General features: G+C 43.9%; 1 protein-coding gene across 1 annotated transcript in view; it reads right to left on the bottom strand.

The window, feature by feature from the left end:
• Nucleotides 1–12,947: 12,947 nt before the first annotated feature.
• Nucleotides 12,948–24,037, bottom strand: part of LOC120795531 (neuronal PAS domain-containing protein 3) — a 244,038-nt gene continuing 232,948 nt past the window's right edge. Inside the window, exons 10-13 of the mRNA XM_040137522.1 lie at nt 19,684–19,831; nt 18,907–19,025; nt 14,348–14,596; nt 12,948–14,260 (exon numbers count right to left, since the gene is read on the bottom strand). Coding sequence (XP_039993456.1) covers nt 12,948–14,260; nt 14,348–14,596; nt 18,907–19,025; nt 19,684–19,831 — 1,829 coding nt within the window. The remainder of the gene's footprint in view (nt 14,261–14,347; nt 14,597–18,906; nt 19,026–19,683; nt 19,832–24,037) is intronic.

The raw sequence follows: 24,037 nt of genomic DNA, 5'->3' as shown, positions 1-24,037 counted from the left end.
ACAATATTCACAGATGTGTTGAATACAACTTGCTTTGAGAAAGAATTTGGTGTCTTGGCTCTTTTTTAAGGTGCTCTGTGTTTCCTTTTCGTCTCTTTTTTTGCACCACACCTCAACTCATGAAAACAGCCAATGACCAATGAAAGCTCGCGACCACGAAGTCGACCCTGAAGCCTCTCTAGTGGCCTCTAGAGGCTGCAGCGCTCGTCACGCCTTCACAACATCCTGACGATGTATCTATTCTCAGAGTCTCACCGGTGTCGGAGCTAAAGGTCACGGTGCCATTAAAATCTAAAGTCTTCATACTGCGGCGAGCAGGAACAGCCGCTGACGATTTCATGTCAGTCTCAAGGTCAAAACTCTCTTTGTAAATGTCATTTATTTACCTTCGTGTGCAAAAGTTTGGGCCAATTACATTTTTTGTTGATGATGTTGTTGTTGATTTGTTTTTTTAATTGTAACACAAAGATGTGGTTTAAAATGTTTTTTTTTTTCTCTTTTTTTCCAAGTTCATTTGATTAAAAAGTAAGGGTGCATTAAAATTTGAAGAAATACAAACTTTAGTTACTCTTTGCAGCGGGGGTTGGATTCGCCTTCCGTCACTTCAAAAAATCAACAAAATATGGAATATGTAAACAAATGACATTTACAAAGAGAGTTTTGACCTTGAGGCTGACATGAAATCGTCAGCGGCTGTTCCTGCTCGCCGCAGTATGAAGACTTTAGATTTTAATGGCACCGTGACCTTTAGCTCCGACACCGGTGAGACTCTGAGAATAGATACATCGTCAGGATGACGTTGGGCATCCTAATACACTACACTTTGAAAAAATTCAACAAAATCTGTCATTGGCCCAAAGTTTTGCATAAAACTTTACAAAAGAGTAGAAAAACAACAACAACAGGAGTTGAAGTTTCCTTGCTAAAAGTGAAGTCACATCTGTCCAGCAACCTTTTTCCTACTTCCACCGAAGTGCTGGAGTAACAGGTAAGACGAGCTCGTCGGAGCAGGAGAAGACAATCTTACATACATTAAACATGTCTGCCCCCTTGTTCCTTCTTTTAAACGCTCTCCTCCTTACTTAGTGATACTATTCCCACAAAGCAGATTTTTTTAACGTTAATATTAATCCTCCAGTTGGTCAAAATGGAAACAATAAAAACACTAAACCAACAAAGCAGGTACCTCAGAGAAAACACAAGACAAGAACGTAGACTCACACAGGAAAGAGCAGAATGAAATAATTCATGTATGAATAATTAATGTCCTGACGAAAGAAAGTGGTCGAAAAGTGCATTTGGAAACAAACGGCTTGAGAGATAAAACCCAGATGGTATGTGTGTGTGTGTGTGTGTGTATGTATGTGTATATACACACACATTATATATACATACATGTATACACAGATATAAATACATACACATACACATACATACACATATACACGTGTATATATACCTACATACATATACACATATTGTACATGTACCTACATACATACATACATATACATATATACATACATACATACATACATATATACATATATATATTATATATACATATATATACATACATATATATATAAATTTACATACAAACATAAATATATATATACATACATACATACATATACATATATACATACATACATACATATATATATAATTATACATACATACATATACATAAATACATACATGTATATTATATATACATACATACATACATACAGACATACAAAAATACACATACATACATACATATACATACATACAAACACACATATATATACACATATATATAGATACACACTCAGTTTCAGTTTCAAGATCTAAGAGGAGAACAGTGATATTGTACCACGGTGTAAAAGTACCTCATTACCCATAAAAGCTCCTGCATTCAAGTATCAAGTACAGAGCTGTTATCAGCAAAATGTATCCAAAGCAACCTGTCAAATTCATCATATTTGAATAGTGGATCATATTGTATATTTCTTATGTAAAACACAAGACGCATACAGGAGCAGAATAAGGAGGCACTTCACATTTATGATGGAACGAATCAGTTCAGAATCATTAACAGCGTTTCTGTTACTGCTGAATGTGGTTTAGTGTTTTGTGCTGATCGGCTTCCTGTACTTTCAATCATCAAACTTTAAAAAAAAAAAAATGATGCAAATATCTAATGACTGGAGTCTTAAGTAAAATAAACTTCATGGTCGATGCAAAGAAGTAAAACCACAACCATCAGTTTGCCTACTATGAACGTATCATTTACTGTTTTGTGAAGTCAGGCCCTGTATATATTTAACGTCTTATCAAATTAAATGAGAGATTATCAAATCTTTTTTACGTTTTCATTTTGCGTGCTCTTTGAGATTTGAAGCCCAGAATTAGGAGTTCTGCCTTTTGTGTAAATTGAGCCAAAACAAATGTAAATTACTCTCAACGGAGCCAGTCTCCAAATGCTGCTGATGGAAAAACAACAAATTAACCTAATGTTTTCAATTTAAAAATGCTGTCGAGCTCTGGGACAAAAACACAAAATATATTTATAATTTTACACACTCGGGGAGTTCAAAGCCTCTATTCCGTATTTGCTATTTTAACTTCCTGAATATATAAAAGGTATTCATATCCTTTAACAAACTTAATACACATTAAAGTGGGAGTCGTAGAGAGCAGCACTAGGAAAGCATAAAAATTAGAAGAGAAGTTGATGAAATGATTCGAACTCAACTATTCAGCAGCAGTTCTGGCGTTGATCCTCTGGATGTCTCTGTAGCTCCACTCCCTCTCCACCTGCTCTGGGTGATGACATGAGCATGTCATAGTATAATGATATTTTAATACGGTTACTGATGAGTCCTGTCTTGTGCATTGATGTCTATTTTCCGTTGCCCTTCGCCTACAGACAGAAACACTGTCCCACGGGAACGGCTGTAGATGTCGGTTGGTGTTGAGGAGGCAGCGCCCGTGGGCGGACTCCATGCAGAAAAAAGAAAAAGAAAAAAAAAAAAAAATGATGCAAATATCTAATGACTGGAGTCTTAAGTAAAATAAACTTCATGGTCGATGCAAAGAAGTAAAACCACAACCATCAGTTTGCCTACTATGAACGTATCATTTACTGTTTTGTGAAGTCAGGCCCTGTATATATTTAACGTCTTATCAAATTAAATGAGAGATTATCAAATCTTTTTTACGTTTTCATTTTGCGTGCTCTTTGAGATTTGAAGCCCAGAATTAGGAGTTCTGCCTTTTGTGTAAATTGAGCCAAAACAAATGTAAATTACTCTCAACGGAGCCAGTCTCCAAATGCTGCTGATGGAAAAACAACAAATTAACCTAATGTTTTCAATTTAAAAATGCTGTCGAGCTCTGGGACAAAAACACAAAATATATTTATAATTTTACACACTCGGGGAGTTCAAAGCCTCTATTCCGTATTTGCTATTTTAACTTCCTGAATATGTAAAAGGTATTCATATCCTTTAACAAACTTAATACACATTAAAGTGGGAGTCGTAGAGAGCAGCACTAGGTAAGCATAAAAATTAGAAGAGAAGTTGATGAAATGATTCGAACTCAACTATTCAGCAGCAGTTCTGGCGTTGATCCTCTGGATGTCTCTGTAGCTCCACTCCCTCTCCACCTGCTCTGGGTGATGACATGAGCATGTCATAGTATAATGATATTTTAATACGGTTACTGATGAGTCCTGTCTTGTGCATTGATGTCTATTTTCCGTTGCCCTTCGCCTACAGACAGAAACACTGTCCCACGGGAACGGCTGTAGATGTCGGTTGGTGTTGAGGGAGGCAGCGCCGTAGACCGGACTCCATGCAGAAAAAAAGAAAAAGAAAAAAAAAAACGAATGAGGCAGAAGATAAAACGAACCCCCGGAAGTTCAATGAAACGTAAAACACAAATGAACACCAACAGGTGCAACCTGCAGACTCACCTTCTCAGCCTCACCTGACTGGAACCTACCACCTACTCAGGTAAACACAGGGCGAGCTACACACAGACAAAGCAGCGGACGATTGGCGCTAACATCCCAGGCTCAACAAAGGGAGGAGGACTGACCGACCCCCTTTTAGCAGAACGTAGCAGAGCCAGCTCAGTGTGTTAGAGGCCAAACCTGCTTAGAAATCAGCAAGACTGCGCTCATTATAACTTCAGAACTTGCCTTAGAATCATCACATTTTTAGGTTTTTCCTCAGCGTCAGAGGAATCCAGTGACAGATGTCAGCACATCCAGTGGCACGAAGGAAACAGGAGCTCGGCGTCATTCATTTTCCAGAATGGAAACAAATATAGGATAAAAAAAAAACAAACAGGGCTGAGCTCATGGTGTAACTCGCTGACTCCACGGTCACATTGTGCTTCCTGTTTCTGTTCAAAGTTCATCTGTTCATATCGATGAAGACTTTCAACGTCTAAGTAACATTATCCAAAGGACTACGAAAAAAAACATTTCTTAATTTGAGTTATTTTGAGCTCGTAGGAAAGAGCGAAGAGTCAACGTGGCAGAGATTTCTGACACCGAGGCTGCGTGTCGGACTGACACACTGAAAAGTAGACCTCCCTGTGGAGCATTATTCAGGCATTAAAGAGGACAGATAGAAAAAATTGAGAGAACTCTTTGGCGAATAAAATGAACTGAGAATGTGGTTTTTTTTAAAGTCTGACTTTCTGAAGGCGAACCTGGAGAAGAAGTTAGCCAGGACACGAGTCAGACTCACAACCGTTTGAATCTTCGTTAGGACAGTTATCATCTCACAGAATTAAGTTTTGACGTTTCCCGTCAAAGATGTGGTTTGATTTATCAAATAATGCCTGCCAGCCTTTTGGTAATCAACCAGTAGCTCCCATATCCCTGTAGGTTTTAATCATAAAATCAAGGCCCTTTTGCTGGATGAACTTCGGTCTCAAAGTCGGAGTCTAATATCTGTTGAGGTGAGTTTTATTTGTCTGAAGGTGAAGTTAAGGTTCTGTCTTCAACAGGTAGAAACACTTTTGAATTTCGACGCGGTCAGAAAACATGTCGTACAACCTAGTTTCGAGCACAGTGAGGCCTTCGAGGCAATGGTCTGTCGACTCTTATCACAGGTTGCACCTTTGTGAGACCCGAGCAATTCAGCCAAAAGTGCTTTTCCCTTCTGACGTGCTTTCACTTGAGAGACCTACTCAGTATTTCATAAGAAAAAGCAAAGATTATCCCTTTAATCATCTCGCAGCAGTGAAGATTTATCCGAGATCGCTGGTCAATACTCTACATACTTTAGTCAACTCAAACTGTCCCATAATGCAACATAAACTCAGAAAACAAGCGCTGGTCACAGATAAATGTAATAAATTCAGTGCAAATTCTCCTCTACGCAGCACAGACTCCCCGTAGCAACGGCAGAAGACCGATTTTTCATCAGGAACTTAAACGTCACATCATGTCTCCAAAATACTTCTACAGGTTTTTGTGATGTTTTGACTTCTGGTGCATGTTGGGAATCAGGGAGATCAGCCCCCTGTGAAAGCACGGGTAGGAAAAATAAATAAATAAATAAAAAGCAGCGAGTTTCATCTCAAACGCTTTGTTTCATCATCTGTCCATCACGGCCGGTGATGAAAGGCCGCTCGTTACGCCCCCGGTGAACGACTGACGCTGTCGGATCTACATTCCACATCAGACCTCATCACTGAGACAGACAGCCGGAGGTTATTAGAAGGAGCTTCGGGTTTGAGCTCCTCGACACACACACACACACACACACACACACAGAAGAGTGCTGCCTGTGATCTATGATTCATGTGCGCTCATTTAAAATAGTGTGAAATATTTAAAGTTGGCTGGTCGGCCTCAGAGGGTCGACTGACTGACCTCTCCGCTCTTATTACTGCATGGAGGAGGAGGAGGGGATGAAGGGGGGGGTTGACACAGGCAAGAAAAAAGGGGCGACAAACATAATAAAAGTGGACGAGAAGAGGATCGGGCATGAAGAAGTCAATCAGCTTACTTCCTGATTCAGACTACGCCGAGGAAGCTCGTGGACGCGTCTCTTTCTCGCTGTTTTCCTCCCGTCAGCACTGAGCTTCTCCAAAATGACCTCCAGACTGTGTAAATCTGAAGACGCCTGCTCGGTGTTTCAGTGTGGACCAGGAAAACCGAGGGTCTTCAGGCTGCTCAGTGAGGGTCGGGGGCCGTGTGCAAGCAAAGTTAGGACAGCACGTCGCAGCCGCCATCTTCCTCCGTCTAAAACGCGGCGAGCGGGGATTTGGTTCTGACGATGACTGGCCTTCTCTCCGGGGGCCGTCCCGACCTGCTGAATATAGACAGGGGTTTGATTCTGGTGTGACCTCCAGGGACTTAGCGTTCGGCGGGCTGCGGTTGATCAGAGCGCCCGCTAGATTTATAGGTAGTGTGTGAACGCGCGATGTCCGATTCCAATGAACGCATCATCTACCAGCAGCTCTACACTTGAGCCAATTAGTGAAAATTCCAGCCTCGACAAGACCCTCAATGGTTTCGTAAGTGTCAGATCATTGTCTGCTAAAGCCTCGATCGATGATTTGATTCGTTACCATAATCTGGATACGATTGGTTTATGCGAAACACGTGTTACCAAGGTCCACGTTGTTCACGCTCCTAAACAATGTGGGAACGTTGCCTTAGTCTACGGGTCCATTTCCAATTTCACCTTCAAACGTGATGTTACCATTGAGGCTCATCTCCATCAGCTCCAAATTGCCTTGTCCAGGACAACGGACTCTGACCGTTCCAGCTTGTGGGACTCCACAGACCACCTGGACCTTATTTTCAGAAGAATTTGGAGCATTGATCTCAGACCTTGATACTCATTCTAATGAGATTCTAACTTTACTGTAGGTGACCTCAACATTCACCTGAATAAGTCCCGTGATCCTTTCTGGCATCTACTGAGGCTTGAACCTACTCACTGCGGTGGTAACACCCTGGACCTGATCATGTCAGACCACCGCGACACTAGCCCGTCCTCGTGACGTTGGTGCTGACGTCTTTGCCACCAGACACATCGGTCCGTTGGCTTTAACCACTCTGGGCGGTCGATGACGAATGGCCCCGGTTCCATTCACCGCGGCGACGGGCCCTGTTGCCCAATTTTACCAGTGATCTAAACACAGCTCAGACTAGTCTCCTTGATGCCGTCGCACCTCTTGACCACCAAACCTAACCAGTCAAAGGCGGTCTGTGACTCTTCGCACTAACAGAGACGCACAGGAGGGACTTTTGGATTCACGTTTGCTTCCTGGCGGTTCCTGGGGTCACTTCCTCTCGTTCTGTGGTTCCTGCAACGTTTGGGTTGAAAAGGAGCCTGTGTTGCTACCAGGCCCAGTCCTGCTGGAGCAGTCATGGCTCTGTAGCACGTTGACTCTACCTTCCGGAACATACGGTTGGCCAACCCTGGACGTAACCGAGACAAGATTTTTTTTTCCCTGTTAACATCACGAGGATATATTGTTAATTTATGTCTCAGGCAACCTGCAAAAATGTTGATGTGGAACGTCTCAGTAAAATGTTCGGCCGAAAATATCTGATCTTGCAGGACGACATCCACTTGTAGTGACTCCAGCCTTTCCAGCAACTTTTAAATGGTTATACTTAGACTCTCACTGCACTTGGTTAAGGTTCGGGAAAGATCCTGGTCTGGCTTGACCCAGAAAAAGTTCCCAGTGACTTCAGGCACATTTAATGAAAATCATGCTCTCTCCCTCTCCCAGAGTGCTGTTGTTTCTGGCTAAATATCAGGAGATGGGAGCCAGGAGACAAACCCCGGACTCTGGGTTTACAGTCCTGCTCTCTGTGCAGCCACCATCCACCCAGACCACCTCCCAGTGAATGTAGCTTCATCCATTTAAAAAAAACAAAAACGTTGCTTCGGAACATAATCCAGTGAGTGGAGAGGCTGAATCGGGACACCCACCCGTGGTAGATCCACCTCTCCGCTGCAGATAAACTTACCTGAGCGTTTTTTCTGGAGGTGTGGAGGTTTCCACGCAGGACAGGAGCTTCGTTTAAAATGCCTCAGGGCCTGCCTCTGATCTTTCCAACAAAGCGCTGAGAGCAAGGTCAAGGAGACGCAGTGAAAAGGAAGAAAAAAAAAAATGCATGTTTTAGAGGATCCACTTTAATTTTGCTCCTCTCCGAGATGGTTTGGAAAAAGCCCGGATTCTCTGTCTATCTATCAACGGGTTCTAAGATAATTTTCTACATTCGGTGCAAAACATTAATTCATCTCAGAGCAGAATTTTTTTCACGAGGCCCTGAGAGGAAGAAAAGAGGAAGAAAAGAGGAAAGTAAAGAAGGAGGAAGAGGAAGGAAGAGGGGCAGAAAAAACGTGGCAGCATTTGCAATATTTTGGCGAGGGGCGGGATGGCTGAATGTGTCAAACGGAAGAAATGATGCAATCTGGTAACAAATTCGAGAGAAATTTTTATTATGAATATGGCACCTGTAAGATGGTCAAAACCGGGTTACAGAAAGACAACCATGTATGTGACATGTTCCTCTGAACGGATGAGAACCTAGTAAACTTATAAAAGAACAACTGCTAAATGAAGTATGTACATTTTCGGATTTGCAGCATTATTCATGGTAAATGAACTCAAAAAGATGTCTTTTGAAAATCATAATAATAATAATAATAATAATAATAATAATAATAAAAAATAAGCCAGGCACTCAAAGTTAGCATCAGTTAGTCATGTATTTTCCCTCTTCTGCGAGGAAAAAATTAAAACAAAAAATAGAAATGTACCATAGTTTTCTCTTTTTTAATATTTTAATTTGTTTGTATTTAGAATTTTATAACACTGTTAACATTGATAATAAGAGATTCCCTCTCTCCCGTATTTCAGCTACTTGGCACCAAGTTCCTCATAAAAGAATCTGTATAATTGTACAAGAAATAGTTAAAAACACAGACACAGTTTCTTCACAGGTAAATGAAGTGATTTTTCAATATTTGTAATTCTTAAACACTATGTATTTTTGACAGCAGCTGTGATTAAGGTTTTTAAGTTTTTCAAATCACCAGCAAAGTTTTCATTTTTCGACATAAAACACAGAAAAAACATCGAAACAGCTCGGACTGGCTGTTTGGGTTTTGTTACATGTGGGTGTATTTCCTGGTTTCATCTGAGTTATGTGCCCCTCCCTCTCCAAATCCCCTTTTCTCTACCAAATGGGGGCCCTGCCGTTCATTTGTGCCCCGCCCCCCGTTTTTCACGCAAAACCACCAAAAGTAGAAAATGCTAAAATCCAGAGGAGCACGGAAACAAAAATGCTCCTGAAATGACAAATTTAACATTCAACCACAAACGATCCACCAACCACCTGACAGATCGAGTGGCCCAGATCACATTCTCCTCATTGAACACAAAAATAAATAAATACATTGTTAAATTTCAGAACCTGGGTTGGTTTTTTTGTTTTTTTGTTGTTGTTGTTGTTGTTGTTGTTGTTTTACAGGTTAACTGCAGTAACAAGACACGGATTCTTCACAGAAAGCACAGACGCTACAGATTGTTTTTCCTGATGTGAGGGGGGGATCAGAGGCCCGGGTCGGTTTGACAATACAGACTTTATTCCTCCAACAGGCCTCCATCGCATCCCCGTTTGGGCTTGACAGACTTTTAAAAAAAAAACAACAAAACAAAACAAAACAAAACCAAAAAACAACACAAAAACTGCTGGACCGAAAAGCAGAAAAACAAAAAAACGAGGGATCTATCACGTGAAACGCATCGGACAAACTTACTAAACATGCAGTTCAGTTTTCCAAAACACCTATAAAAATAGATTTATAGTGCGAAATATTTTTTTCTTCTTTTAATTTCTTTAGAAATCTTTAAAATTGTTTTTTTTTTTTTTTAATTATTTGTCCTGAAATTCTACTGTGATTTTTTTTTTTTTTCCCCCCTTGAACCACTTGTTTAACTTTTGTTTGTCCCGTGAGAGAAGTTTGCGCAGGAAGTCAACAAGTTTCGGTGGGAACCAATGAAATACACCCAATGCACACAAGAAGCCCTAAGGGACTCTGGGAAATGTTTCACAACTGAGGCTTTTATGGTTTTTCCAGGACTACGTCTACATGACTACTTTAGGCTTTTCCTCATCATAATTTATTTCTATATAGTGTAAATATTTATTAGTTCTTTAATACTTTGTATGCGAGAGCTGGAAACTGCAATTCCCAGAATTCCTTAGTGGCAAAAACATGGCTCCATAAACCTTTGAGCTAGTTAAAGAATCTTTTCATCTCTGAGAGAAAAGACAGCGAGATAAAGAGGTTTGTATAAGACTACACAACAGCAAAAAGCAATAGCAGAGGGAGAAAGAGAGAGAAGGATTAGAAAACGGAAAAAAAAAACAAGGTTTTACAAAGACAAAAAGGAAGCAGCGAAAAAAAAGGTGGACTCTACAAATTTTTTTTTCGTTTTTTGCAAAGGCCACCGAACACGAAATTCCACGAACCTCCACTGGTTTCACTAAGACTGCAGATAGAGGGAGACAGAGAAAGAGACGGGGAGAGAGAGAAAGAGGGTCGGCATTCCTTGGGACACCACCCCCCCCACCTCACTCTAAGCCCCATCCCGCTCTCCTCCCCAACACTAGAGATAGAGCACAGAGAAGACAAAGGACAAAAACAGCTACAGTAGCTCAGTATATACTGCATATAGTCAACACACACAGAGAGAGAAGTCGCCATGAAAGACTTTTTGACAGCCAGTGACACTAAACACATCGGTAACACGTTTTTACGGCTTAATCACACTGGGTAATAAGGATGACGGGATGGCAAAGACGGGGCTGTCAACTTTAAAAACATGGACGTCGTGACAGTTTTCATACCGTTTCAATTATTACTTGTTCTCATCTTTTTTTCCTCTTTTTACCAAAAAAGTCGAAGAAAGAAAATGACAAATGAACGAGGATCACAGTGCTTTTAAAACACCAAACTTGTGAGATTAACATTTCTTTTTTTGGCAAAGGAGGCTGGGGAAGAAAAAACACAGAACAGAACAACAACGACATAGACAACGTTGTTTAAAGGAATGTGATTTTTTTTCTCTTCCTCAAAAAGCAAAAATTCATATTCTTTTTTTTGTAGTTATTGGATTGATTGTTTGATAGATTGATTGATTGAAAATGCATGTCTTTAATACAATCTCCTTGTTGATATGTGGTTTTTATCACAGGGTCCGGCGATGAGATGGAAGAGAGTGGATTGTTTAGGAAAATCTTGTGGAGGTGATTCCGGTTTAGGAAGCAGAAGAAGCAGAAGAAGTGGAAGAAGAAGGAGAAGGAGAAGAAGAAGAAGAAGAAGAAGAAGAAGAAGGAGAAAAAGAAGAAGAAGAAGAAGAAGAGGAGGAGGAGGAGGAGGAGGGAAAATAAGAAGAACGTAGTTGTACTAGTACAAAGGAAAACAGTGATCAAACAGGAGCCGGTCGAGGTTTTCAACATTCATTTTTCAAGTTAGTGACGCTAGCTAATTAGCCTCAGTCTCACTGAGAATTAAAAGTGATTCAGTTAGAAAACACATAAAAATAAAACAAGACTATGTAGCCTAAAATTCCACCAATCAACTCCAAGTTGCCAAGTGGAGCTGCCCCTCGTGGCCCAATCCGACTGAACGTTTTTCAGTCAAACGGAGGAGGGCCACAGAGGGTGAGACATGGAGATGATGTGGCTGATTTAGATGTTCTTGCTGCGTTTCTGACTTTCCTGACGGTCAGAAGAGAAAAAACAAACTTCAAAATCGTTCCCCCTCCAGAACAGAAAACAATGATCCGTCCGTCAACAAGCTGTGGGTTCGTTTTCAGCACCCACATCAGCCAGCTGAATCAGGGTTACTGGATGGTCGGTAGCACCATGAATCTGTAGATCGAAAGGTAGAAATGCAGAGAGAAAGATTAAAGATCAGGTAGCGAGAGATAAGAGCAAGAAGGACAGATTGAAATGGGAAGAGATGTGAAGGAGGTTATGTTTGGTGCGAGACCTGTCGGTAAACTCCTAGGAAAAAAGAGGAAGTAGTAACATTCGATAATTCACAGGTCATTACCCGGCTGAAATTGCTTTTTTTGTTTTTCTTCTTAATGCTTGATTCGTAAGTTAAATCTGAGCTAGAATATTTTATAAAAAAGGAAGAAATGAAAGAAACTCTACACTATTCCCTCAATCGAGAAACGTCCTCAAAAACCTTTTTTCAAAAGATTATTATCTCTGAGACCTTTGTCGGGTGCAAGAGAGCCCCCTCCTCTCAGTTTAAAAACTTTCTTTTTCAAGCCTTGATCACATCAAGATACATATAGAGGAGCGCCACATAGAGTTTTCTGTCCGTTACAAATCCCTGTACCGTCCTCCTTTAAATACACACAATCAGCATCTTCATAAAGATGCAACAGAAACAAGTCAAATAATAAAAATTATCCCCGTCAGGCTCCAGCGGAGTCCTTAGGCAATATGAATTCTCTGTAGGCAAAAAAGGAATTCTTTACAATAAAGAATAGTCTGGGTTTTTTTTTCTGTTCATTTGTTCAGGAGAAAAATGTTGCTGATTGCAAGAAACAGGAGCAAAGAGAGAGACTGAGAGGGAAGGAGAAGAGGATGAAGAGGAGAGAGCAAAAAGATAGAAAAGGGGGACATATTTGAGGGTCATTCATGTCTATTACACAAGCTCAGTTGCTCAGATTCAAAGTGCTAGAGTACATCTGTCGTCCTTTCCTGTCCTTTCTCCCCTCTCGGAAACACAGTGCTACACCGTGTTGATAAAAGATAGCAAGTAATTAGTCTTTCTTTTTTTCCTTTTTTATTTATTCTTTTTTTTTTTACTAGTGAGTAGTCTTTCACTTTGACACAGTTGTTGATTCTGGAAACACAGTAATGCGGTCTCGAACGTTTTGCATTAATCCTCCTTCCTCTCCAGAGATGTCTGCGTGGTGTGGATCCCATTGCTGTACACTGGAAACGGTAGCGTTGAGAAAAGTCCCTCTGCTGTCGTGAAAACGTTGGCTGCGGATGGCATCTGGCCTCCCAGGGCACCGTTCCCGCCCGTGGCCGACGGAGATCCGACAAACGGACCGGCGGCTGCCGCCGCCGACATGTTGAGCCTGTGGACGTGGTGGTAGAGCATCTCCATGGGCGTCTTAGGGTCAAGGCCGAACCCCGAGCTGTCGACAAAGTTCATGGCGGCATTGGGCAGGAGGTTACCTTGCGCCATGGCCAGGGTGACGTCCGCTGGTGCGTACCTGATGGTCCCAGTCGTGTAGACCCGTGGAGCCGTGGTGCTGGTGGGGGCCAGAGTCCCTGTGACCCGGTGGACCAGCGGGAGCACCACGTTACCAGCCTGCAGACGCTGTAGGGCCTCAATGTCACCAGAGTACAGCAGCGAAGAAGTGGATGAGGAAGAGGAGGAGGACGAAGAAGAAGAAGAAGAAGAGGAGGAGGAGGTGGTGGGAGTGCCTTGTTGCTTGTCCCGTGGGGAGGCAGAGAGAGGAGGAGAAAGGGGGTCAGCAGAGGAGGCGCTGGAGGGAGGTGCTAAACTCGCAGCACTGGAAGCAGAGGACGGAGCAGAGCTTCCGTTGTAAGGAGGCTTCCTCACTCCTCCGGCTCCTCCCTCAGTTCCAGGAGGGGTTAGGACAGAGTCGGGGATGGATACCTGGAGGGAGCCTCCCTGGGGTGAGGGGAAGGTCTCGTGGGTTCCTGGAGGAGCCGGCTTGGAGGTCATACTGTACGGAGACTCATTTCTGGAAATCTCTCTGTTGGGTGGGTAGTTCCAGATGCTGCTGTCGTTGTCAAAGTTAATCGGCTCTGCCATCTCAGTCTTGATCTTCAGGACCGAGGACGTTGCACCGGCACTGTTTGGGGAGCCAGAGGAGGTGAGGAGGTGGGAGGAGGTGGCAGATGTGGCCTGGGAGGGGTCAACCAGCGGTGTGGTATCTCCCATGGCCACGGGGCTGGGCGTAGTCGAGGACAGACGGAGCCTCCTACTTCGCGATCCGTCCCATTTTTGCACTTTTCTCCTCTTCCGCCTCTTCTGGAGCTTGCTTCCGCCATTGGCACTGTCGTAATCTTGCATGCCTCCGTCCTCTTCCTCGTCATCATCCTCATCTTCCTCTTCTTCCTCCGATGAAGAAGTTTGCGAGTTGTGCAGCTGTACTTCTTCCCCATCCCCATAGTGCTCTACTTTAATATGAAGCCCACCCAGATTACCAAGTCCTCCAATGGCGCCTAGTCCCCCTAAACCTCCAAGTCCTGCTAACCTCCCCAGCCTTCCTCCTCCGCCTCCTCCTCCTCCTCCTCCACCTCCTCCCCCTCTGGCCTCCTCCTGCTCGTCTCCCTCTCCATCGGAAGGTTCCAGACTGTCGTCGCTGTCCTGGCTCTCAGGGTTACTCGAGCTGTCTCCTTCTTCCTGGCGTTTCATTTCCTGTTCAGAGGAGCAATGCGACTGGCCGGGTTGCTGCTGACGCTTGCTGTCTGTCTCCGGGTCCTCGCTGCGTTCTGACTGGTGACCCGACTTCCCCTCGGACTTGGTGTTCTCATTGTCTGTTGAGAAGACAGAAGTAAGTTGGTTAAAAATGCGGGGACAGACTGTCAAAACAAGAATCTGAATACTCTAAGACCAATCTCAGGTCTAAAAATGAGAGTTTTTGATGTGAAGCACAACACGTATCTGATGAATAACTCTTTGGTTCTAAGTCCTTCATTTGCTCATTTACTGATTCATTTATGCAGAACATCATCAGTTTTAAAACACACCGTGGTGACTGGCAATGGCTGTCGGTAGGCCGGTCAACCACTTTAGTCCAGACTGAGATACCTCGACAAATATTTGATGGATTGCCATGAAATTTTGGTATAGACATCCGCGGTCCCCAGAGGATGAATCCTAATTACTCTGATGATCCCTGAGTTTTTTCTCTGGCGCCACCATGAGGTTGACATTTGAAGCGTCTCGACAAAAGCTGGGTGGATTGCCATGGAGTTTGTTGCTGACATTCATTTTCACCTCAGGTTTAATTGTAATAACTTTGGTGACCCTTCAACTGTCCATCAAGCGCCATCATCAGGGTAAAAATTTTAATTTGCAGAGTACTTTGCTTTATGACCATACCTGCAAATCTAAGACATTCCAGGACAATTCGAAGACATTGAACTTTGTGTTTAGTGCTAATAATGAAATATTAGCAGGCCAAAAGGCTCATCTAAGATGGTAAATATGGTAAAAAAATCATACCTGCTAAACATCAACGCGGTAGCATTGTCACTGTGAGTATATTAGCTTGCTGATGTTAGCATTTAGCTAAAAGTACTGTGATGATGGCTGTAAACTTTTAGTCTGGTTATAAGTCGACACCATGATTACATCTTTTCCCCTAATTTAACCTCAACCAAAATAATTTGATCTAAACTTAAATAATAGCTTCGCCTAACCTTAACCAAAACAAGATTGTAAAGTCCTGCTAGTGTACTCTAGAGGCTGCAGTTTTCATCACACTCCACTATAGAAAAGTGTCTGTCCTGTTTAAATTTTGCGAAAATTGTCCATTAGATTTTTATATTCCTTATATACAAGTGGACATTTTGCCCTGATGGTGGATTTAGAAGAAAGACCAGTATGTCACCAAAATCATTGGTGTCTGTCCTCCTGGGAAGATGAATATCGGTACTGAATGTCATGACAATCCCTCCGGGTCAAGTGGTTGAACCAACTGACCAACCAATGCTGCATTCCTCAGAGCCCTGCCGTTAGCGTGGCAAAAAATATTTTTTTACTCGCTTTTTTAAATCAGTTTTTAAGAAAAAATATTCTGAAGGAAAAAAAAAGTGTTGCTGTGCGGAAACGAAGGCAACAGGCTATTCCTTAAAACCTTTCTTCACTTGACTAACATGTCGAGGATTCAGTTTGTGAATCTCCGGTGATGATCCTACTTTTCCAGACAGGCTTTCCATGTGTTGTGTTATGTTGTGAATCCACCGACGTGTGTTCAGTATCTGTAGCTGCTGCTGTTCAGGCCCGCTGGCTCTGACCAGCCCATTACACACACAACACACACACACTCAAAACCCTTCCAGCACGCACCGAGGCCGCCGGCTGTCCAGCTGGCAGCGCTCTGACTCCCTCATGGCACCCGAAATGTCGACTCAATTGCTTTGTCTGGGGAGAACCTTGTATCTCCATTAGGTGGGCTTTCCAAGCAAAACAGATTTATTCTCAGGCTGGAACTCGGGGAGGGTTTTGGTTTGGTTCATCGACAGCATTTATAAAATACCACGTATCAGGATTTGTCAGGTATAAAACAATAAATTCATGGACTTATTTTCCATTGTTGTCCCTCGTCTTTTCACAGTCTATTTCGATAACTACACATTAACATATTGATTTTTGATTAGATGATTTCAATTCTTTTAGACGTCATCAGGGTTATTTCAGCTTCGACTTAAAGCGAAAGCCCGCATTACAAACTGGGAATGTGGGTTTTGAAATTCAAGGCAAAGAGGATCCAATAAAAGATGCTGTCAAGGGAAGGGAACTAAAAGTCAGGGTATCTTGACTTCTGTTGGTTTGATTTTGACCAATCATTTTTTTAACCTCACAAGTCCCCCAACGTTATTAAGTCCCCCTTATGTGGCTGTCAAAAATAACGCACCAATGGAGGCTACTTGCTCCCTGATGCCAACCAAAGGGGAAGGGAGTAGGTCAGCATATTCTCTTTTAGCCACACTCACATATTCCACCCCCGTGCAACTTAAAGGATGAGGATGGCAATATTCCATCAATTTCTCAGTGATCTCATGAGACCCAAACCGAGACCAAACCAGATCTTTTTATACTTTCTGACTTCTGTACTCTGTGGCTTTCGGCTCCAAGCACATTGGTTCTTACTGAAGATACTTATCTTTAAAAGCACCTCAGAAATATATAGTTTCTTCTTTGAAAGAGGCTCAGTCTTTTCCTAAAACAGCTGCTCACTGTAGTTTTTAGTAAACAAACAGGAAGTACATTTGTTGGGGACTATTTTTATCGGCGGATTATTCCACATTTGGTCTTCTAGTGAGGATCGTGGGCAGCGGGACAGTGTGTGTTGGATTGATTAAAAATTTTGTTGTCTGATTCTTTTGAAGTTACCTTTTCACGTTATGTCAGGCTTGCTGACATTACGCTTTATGGCACAAATAAAACACGCATCCCTCTTTGTTTTTGGCACTTTTACTCACGTCCTCTCTCGCTCTCCGTAGACCGCATCCTAACAGAACAAGGGTCAGAGGGCGGATATCTCATTTTAGAATATGTTGAGCCTGAGCACCGCCGGCCTGTTGGAGCCCGGCTGAGGCTGGCCGCCTCCTACAGCAGCTGGCATCAGTTTATAGCCGAGGGCGTGCCAGGATCATTCTCCTCTAGCAAGAATAACAGCTGGCACTGATTCTCATCATGCCAACACAGGCTGCAGGACTTGATAATATTATACTCAAGGTGGAGGCCCTGTAATGCTTTAAATTTAACTACACTGGCACTGTGTGAGCCTCGTCTCCTTCAGTATTGGCTGCTTGACATGTTGGTCACACACAAAGACAATCCTTGATTTGTGTTTTTGATTTCAATGAGCATGTCAGAAACATCTAATTTAGTCTTCTGTATGGATTCTAACAGTAGGTTCTGGTCGCTGTAGTGTTAGTGATTATGTTTCTGGTTAAATTACTAATATTATCTGATATTTTCAATAATTAACGTAGTAAACAGTGCAAATTAAACCTGAAAACGTGATTGTTGTGCTGCGTGAGAATTAATGACTTCCGTTCAAAACACTTGATCTATCACACTTTTCGTAAATTGTATTAACCTCTTACCTTGGACGTTGTTTGGGTAACCACGGAGCCAAGTCAAGTTTGGCTGCTTGGGCAAGTATAGAAGAAAACGTACCCGGACAAGCAACGCAAAAGAAAAGCCTTTAAAGGACCAACAATGAGCTCGGCTAACGTAATGCTAAAGGTTGGATTTGCTGCCGTGTAAACTTCCCAAACCCAGTAAAGAGGTAACGTTAGTCTTAACTGTGATATGGTATCATCCGGGGCTGGTTCCGTCACAGTGGATGTTTCTGTACCGAGCAGACACACGCAGTCAAAAACACGCCCGATGAAGCAGACGCCGAACATGTTGCTCACCCTCTCACTTGTACCAACAAGTTTTAAGTTGGTCCAGAGCTGAGTCTTGTGGTTTACTGGCCCCTTCTGTGCTATTTGCTGCAGCGGAAGGAAACGGCATCAGCTTAACTCTCAGGCTTCACAGACATGAAGCGTTGGGAAGAAGCGTGTGGCGGCATTCGTTGGATTCTGTGTTATTTTGTTCCATTTTTTGGAGGCTGTTCTCTGGTGCTTTGTGCCGTTGTGTGAAGTTTGTGGGTATTTTGTGGCATTCTGTAGAGTTACGCCGTACTTTATGTCGTCTTGCGGTGTTTTGCAGCACTGCCAGTGAGTGCTCAGTCCCTGCAGCTGTTGGCGCTCATCACCACCCAGCCTGGCACAGACGGCACACTGGCACCAACTGATAAAGTATCTTTGGCTTCTATTATCCAGGCTGTCTCTCTTAGTGCTGGTTGTTCTACCGGTATCACCTGAAGAGCCGCTCGTAAGGAATCATGCAGGTTTTATAAACGCGTGACTCTTTTAATCTTCATATTGTATAAAAGCATTGAAAAACCAAGCCAGATGAAACACATTCGGGTTATTTGGATGTAACTTTTCTCTGTCCATGACTCCTAGTGTCTTTCTCTCACATTTCTTTCTGTGTAAAACATGTATTTCTCACTGATATCTGATTACCCCTCCATCCTTCCTCCACTCCTTCCCGCCCTCCCCCTTTTCCCTACCTGAGTTTTCTTTGGACTCTGACTCAGAGTCGGAGGTTTCGGAGGATTCAGAGGTTTTCTCGGGCAGGTTGGGCAGCTGGGCGATGTCCATGGGCGTGTCTTTATACTCTGGATTACTGTGAAGTAAGACAGAAAAGAGGGTTTTGTTTCAGTCGGTTGCGTGATACTTTGATTGTTAGATCAAACGCCAGAGGACGGATTGTATTCATGTAACATTTGTTCATTTGTTAACATACGAGGAGTCTCAGATAAAACCCAGTATTCATACTGAAACAGTTCACGTTAAATTCAGCATAGAGTACGTTTTAATTTATTTTGAAACCACTACGAGGGCAGGGGACGCTATCTTCTTGATTCAGCTGTACTTTTCTGCAAACTCCACATACTAAACAAAATGCTCAGAAATAAACGCCAACCCTACAAATTTTCCTCCGAAAATGAATCAATATTGTAACTCTTCAGTTCAATGGCAGTAAAGACCTGAAATGTTTCTGAAACGTACACATTTTTGACTCTTCTCTCCAACATTAAATTACCTGTACTGAATGTAAACAGCTCTCTTTCTTTTCAATGTGCATTTGTGCCATTGTGTTATTTCATTTCAACTTCATACATTAATGTAGCTCAAACACAAATGCGTCCCTTCCTGTATTTATGCGTGTTCATTTTTTTTCTTTGATTCATTAATCTGGTTTCTTCGCGCTCAGTCCTCGTTCGTGACGCATATGAAAGCGAGGCTTTCGCCTCCATGACGACAACCACTCGACCTCTGACCTGAGGACGTAGTTGACCCAGATGATGTTCTTCTCGCTGGCGTTCTTGGCGTTGACGGCGATGGTGGCGCTGGACTGGATCCAGATGTAACCGCCGTTCTTCTGGATCCACCGGTAGTACTTGGTCACACACTGACCCTTGTTCATCACTAGGAGAGAGCGAGAGAGTGGAGGTTGGTTATTTCGTGCTGCGTTCCGTCGGATATTTTGTCTTTCAAAATGACGGTGACCGAGCAGCTCGTTCATCACAGGAGAGAGCGAGAGGAGAAAACACGGAGAGAGGGCGAGACGGAAGCGGAGAGAGAGGGAGGAAGTCATCAGATGTCATGTGACAGCTGGCTGAGAGCTGCTCCGCTGCCGCTGTCATTAATCAGACCAACGCACACGGTTCGCGTCGGTGTGTGTACGCGTGTGTCCGTGCGTGTAGCTGTCTGCTCGAGTTTCGGTGTCTCTGACAGGTTTGGGACGATGCACTCAGACTGCGACCTGAGGTGGGTCCCGACGAGTACTTTGAAAATGCGGCATTGACACGATACGGTTTGATATTGCGCGCTACCCATTCCACGATTTTCCAACGTGAGCGTGCCCTGAGGAAGACCAGTTTCCCCTCGTGTCATTCCCATGAAGTTAACCGCTGCGCGTACAGAAGTCGGCACCTGCCTGACCCCAGAGCTCCGGTTCTCTCCCTTACGTCCCTCCATCCCTTACGTCCACACCCTTTCTCTGCCGACTCGGATGCTGCAGTAGCGAGTGCTGGGAGCAGTTAACCTCATGTTTTTCACAATGATCAATATGTCAGCGTCAGTGTCGCTATTTCTGTCATTTGACTTGCAACAACTTTTTCTTAGGTGTAGCTTGTAGTTTAGAGATTTTGTCTGTTCGTTCATACTATCGGATACTTGATCCTGTTGTATTATTTTATTTAATATTACATATCAGGCTTTAGGTTCCTGTTTCCCCCCACAACTTTCAACAGAAGTTTTTTCGCCGTTCACCCAGTTTGACCAGATTCTGCTCTTCTTCTTCTTAACGGGTTTATTTACTCGAGAACACCAATAATTTTACCTCAAGCGCATTGTGTTTTTCCACTTCCAACTTCGGTGAAGGAAGATTGCAACCAGAGAGAGCCGCAGTTCCCGCCACCCTCCACCAGATAGCGCTGTGTCGCTGCGACAGGCGGCCCCCGGCCTCGGGAGGTGGCAGCCCGCCTCCAGCCCCCCCAGCCCCGCTCCGCCCCGCCGTGGCACGCTGGCAATAAATTTGGCTAAATTAACCACTAAATGGTTATCTCAAGCAATATGTATTGGCATTAATCAGTCAGCGACAAGAAGCGAGGGCCACTAAATTCATATCCCTCTCCTCCATTTAATTATGGACACAAATAGGTTTTTCCACGACAGAGAAGAAAGAGAGAGAAAGTAAGGGGTGATTTATATAAAAAGAAGGCCAGTAATTAAAAACTATTAGAAACTAATAGCATTGTTTAAGACGACATCCCCAGGGCTGCCATAATTGACTTTGGTCGGGCGATCGGCGCTCATTCGTTCTCTATTTGCCTATTCAGAGAGAGAGAGAGGGAGCGAGAGAACGAGAGAGGGTGAGAAAGAGAGAGAGAGAGGGAGAGGGAGAGAGATGGAGGGGAAAATAACTTGTTTGCATGTTAAGGCAGCGATGGTGAGATCACATCACCTTGAATGTGACCTTGCTTTGTTTGTACGGCAGAGTAAATAACGACACAATGAATGCACACACACACACACGCACACGCACACACACACACACACACACACACACACACACACACACACACACACACACACACACACACACACACACACACAGTGCAGTGATGCCTGTTCAGATGACTGCAAGTCCTCAGAGAGCGGCTCAGTGTATCAGCATGTCCAATGGAAGAGGACACACACACACACACACACACACACACACACACAATCATACAAGGCTTTATAACTCCAGCAGGCTGCACTCTGTGCTGTAAGAAGACTACAGAGTGTCTCACATATGAAACCATGCTGTCAGCTGATGTTCGCTCCTCCGGACACATAAATAAATGAAAGACACCAATGAGAGGCTACGTAATCAATACGGACAATGACCTTCCGGCTAATTCTGAGCAGAGAGATCTCTGCTCTGCTCATTTCAATTTCTGACCTGATACACATTGAACAAATATATGTATTATACTCATCTGTGTAAGTGACACACCGTGGACATAAGCAGCAGAATTAAACCCCTAAAAATAGGACTTTTACAAGTAAGAGGGAAATTTAACTTTGGGGTTCCGCTACGGTACTTTTCTACTTTTGTACCATGCGACTTCTGATCAGGTCCAAAGACACCAGAACCCGTTCCATATTCTCCATGCCGCTGTCTTACTGTTATTCGTGGTGAGGGTCAACTACGAGGGCGGTGAGAGCGAACCAGCACAGTGAAGCTCCGGTCCAGACAGATAAACAACCAGCTGAAACTCGCTCCAAAGCTCCATGAACCCGAGAGGCTCAGATGTTCCTCGGATGTTCCTTCTCTGCGGGTTCGTCGCTGCCGGAGGCTCCTGAAGATTTAACGCCGCTTTCACATTGTTAACATACACCTATCGATTTATAGCCGCTTTAATTACTCCGCCACGAAGAGAGGGGTGTGTCCGGTAGACACCATGGTGGACTGACAAGAGTTCCGGGTCGCAGGCTTTGCTTCGTGTGAGCTGAAGTCTCTTCAAATATACTAGAATCAGAATAATGTGAGAAGCTGGAAATTCTTGCACAAGTCACCAGGTTAACTCTGGAGGTTTGAGCATTGAAATCAGGACGCCTGGTTGTTTAAGTACAGGGCAAATGACGCAACCTGGAAAACGAGTATTAGCTATATAACGTGTGTAAGTTCGAGTACCGTGGTGCCTCGGGACACCTGGGTCCGGACATCTAAACACACTGAACTTCCACTCCATGCGGCTACGGAGCAATTGATGCTTCATTATAGTTTCAAAAGGATGAGGCTACGTAAAGCTCGTAACATACGGCGGATTTAACCTTACTCCTTCTGGTGGTTGTGTCGATGTCACGTGGGAATTATTTCTACAGCAAGTAAACAAAACGCTGCCCACTCGTGCGTTTACGACAGCAGCGCAAATAAGAAACGGCCCGGAGGCGCTAAAGGCATTCAAACCGAAATGTAAGACAGCTATTAACGGGAGCAGGCACTGAGAGTCGTCTGTGGAGCAGCTGCTCAATGCGGCGGCGAGTCTCCACAAACTCGGCAGGCAGCGGGAACTCCGTCCGCGGGCTGAGGAGCACAGAGTGCGCTGTGTCTCTCCGCGCATGAGGGAATGAAAGCGGTCTCCGCGGTATTTTCTGGCGGCCAGCGAGTCCGTGGGAGAGCTGGACAGGGAAGGGTCCGGGTGGGCGCACGCAGACACCGTACGACCGCTGGCAGCCGGTTGAACCGAGGAGGCGAGACCTCTCGTCAGCGTCGGACTCGGGGTCCGAGGCTGCGGCTTTTTCCTGGAAGCACTTGGCGCCAGCGCAGACCCGAACTGAACTCGCTCAACAGTCGGTACATGAGCACTGGTTTCCTGCACTTGAGGATGAATAAAAACATTCTGGGTCTTTCAGGGGAAGACCTGAGGTCCCTCTGCTTTGCCAACAGAGTGGCCAGCGACGGCGGCCAGGACAGGAGAAAAACGAGAAGGGCCAGCTGGACTCGGTCGGGACGAGCGACCGAGGCCGGCACAAGTCTGAGCGTTTCGCCTCTGGGCTCGAGCCCTGCAGTCCTGCCTCCGTCCCTCTTTTCTTTCCCTCCGTCTTTCTCTCCGTGTCTTGGAGGTGAGGTTTACTTATTAACCCTCTCCTCTTACTCCTCCGTTAAATCACTCACTCTCTGATTGGCCACTAATGAGGGAGAGGAGAGGAAGAGAGAGGGAGTGCTGGAGGCTCGCCTGAGGCGGCAGAGGAGAGACCAACAGATTAAAGGAGTTCTATTCCCTTTTAAAGACTCTCCACCTCACTTTTTTCCACTCTCTTCTTTTCCTCCATTGCTCTTCTTTCTCTTTTTCTCTTTGGGTTAATGTCACCATTTGGACGTGGTCTTTCCCTCAGTGTTCGTGTTTGTCTTTCTTTTTTTCTTTGCCTTCTTCCCTCCATCTCTCTCCCCTTAAGCTTGTCTTCCCTCCCTATTTCCTTTTGTTAATCTGCAGGATTTCCTCTTTAGTCCTGTCCACCTTTCAGATTACCTTTACCCCATTTACCCTGCGTGTGTGTGTGTGTGTGTGTGTGTCACATTAACCTGCAGGTAATTTATGGCTGTGAAATTGCTTTATGGAAACGTCCTTTCTGTCTGCC

This window comes from Xiphias gladius, chromosome 10, assembly GCF_016859285.1.
Source record: "Xiphias gladius isolate SHS-SW01 ecotype Sanya breed wild chromosome 10, ASM1685928v1, whole genome shotgun sequence".
NCBI lineage: Eukaryota > Metazoa > Chordata > Actinopteri > Istiophoriformes > Xiphiidae > Xiphias > Xiphias gladius.
This window is presented reverse-complemented; position numbering and strand designations above follow the sequence as displayed.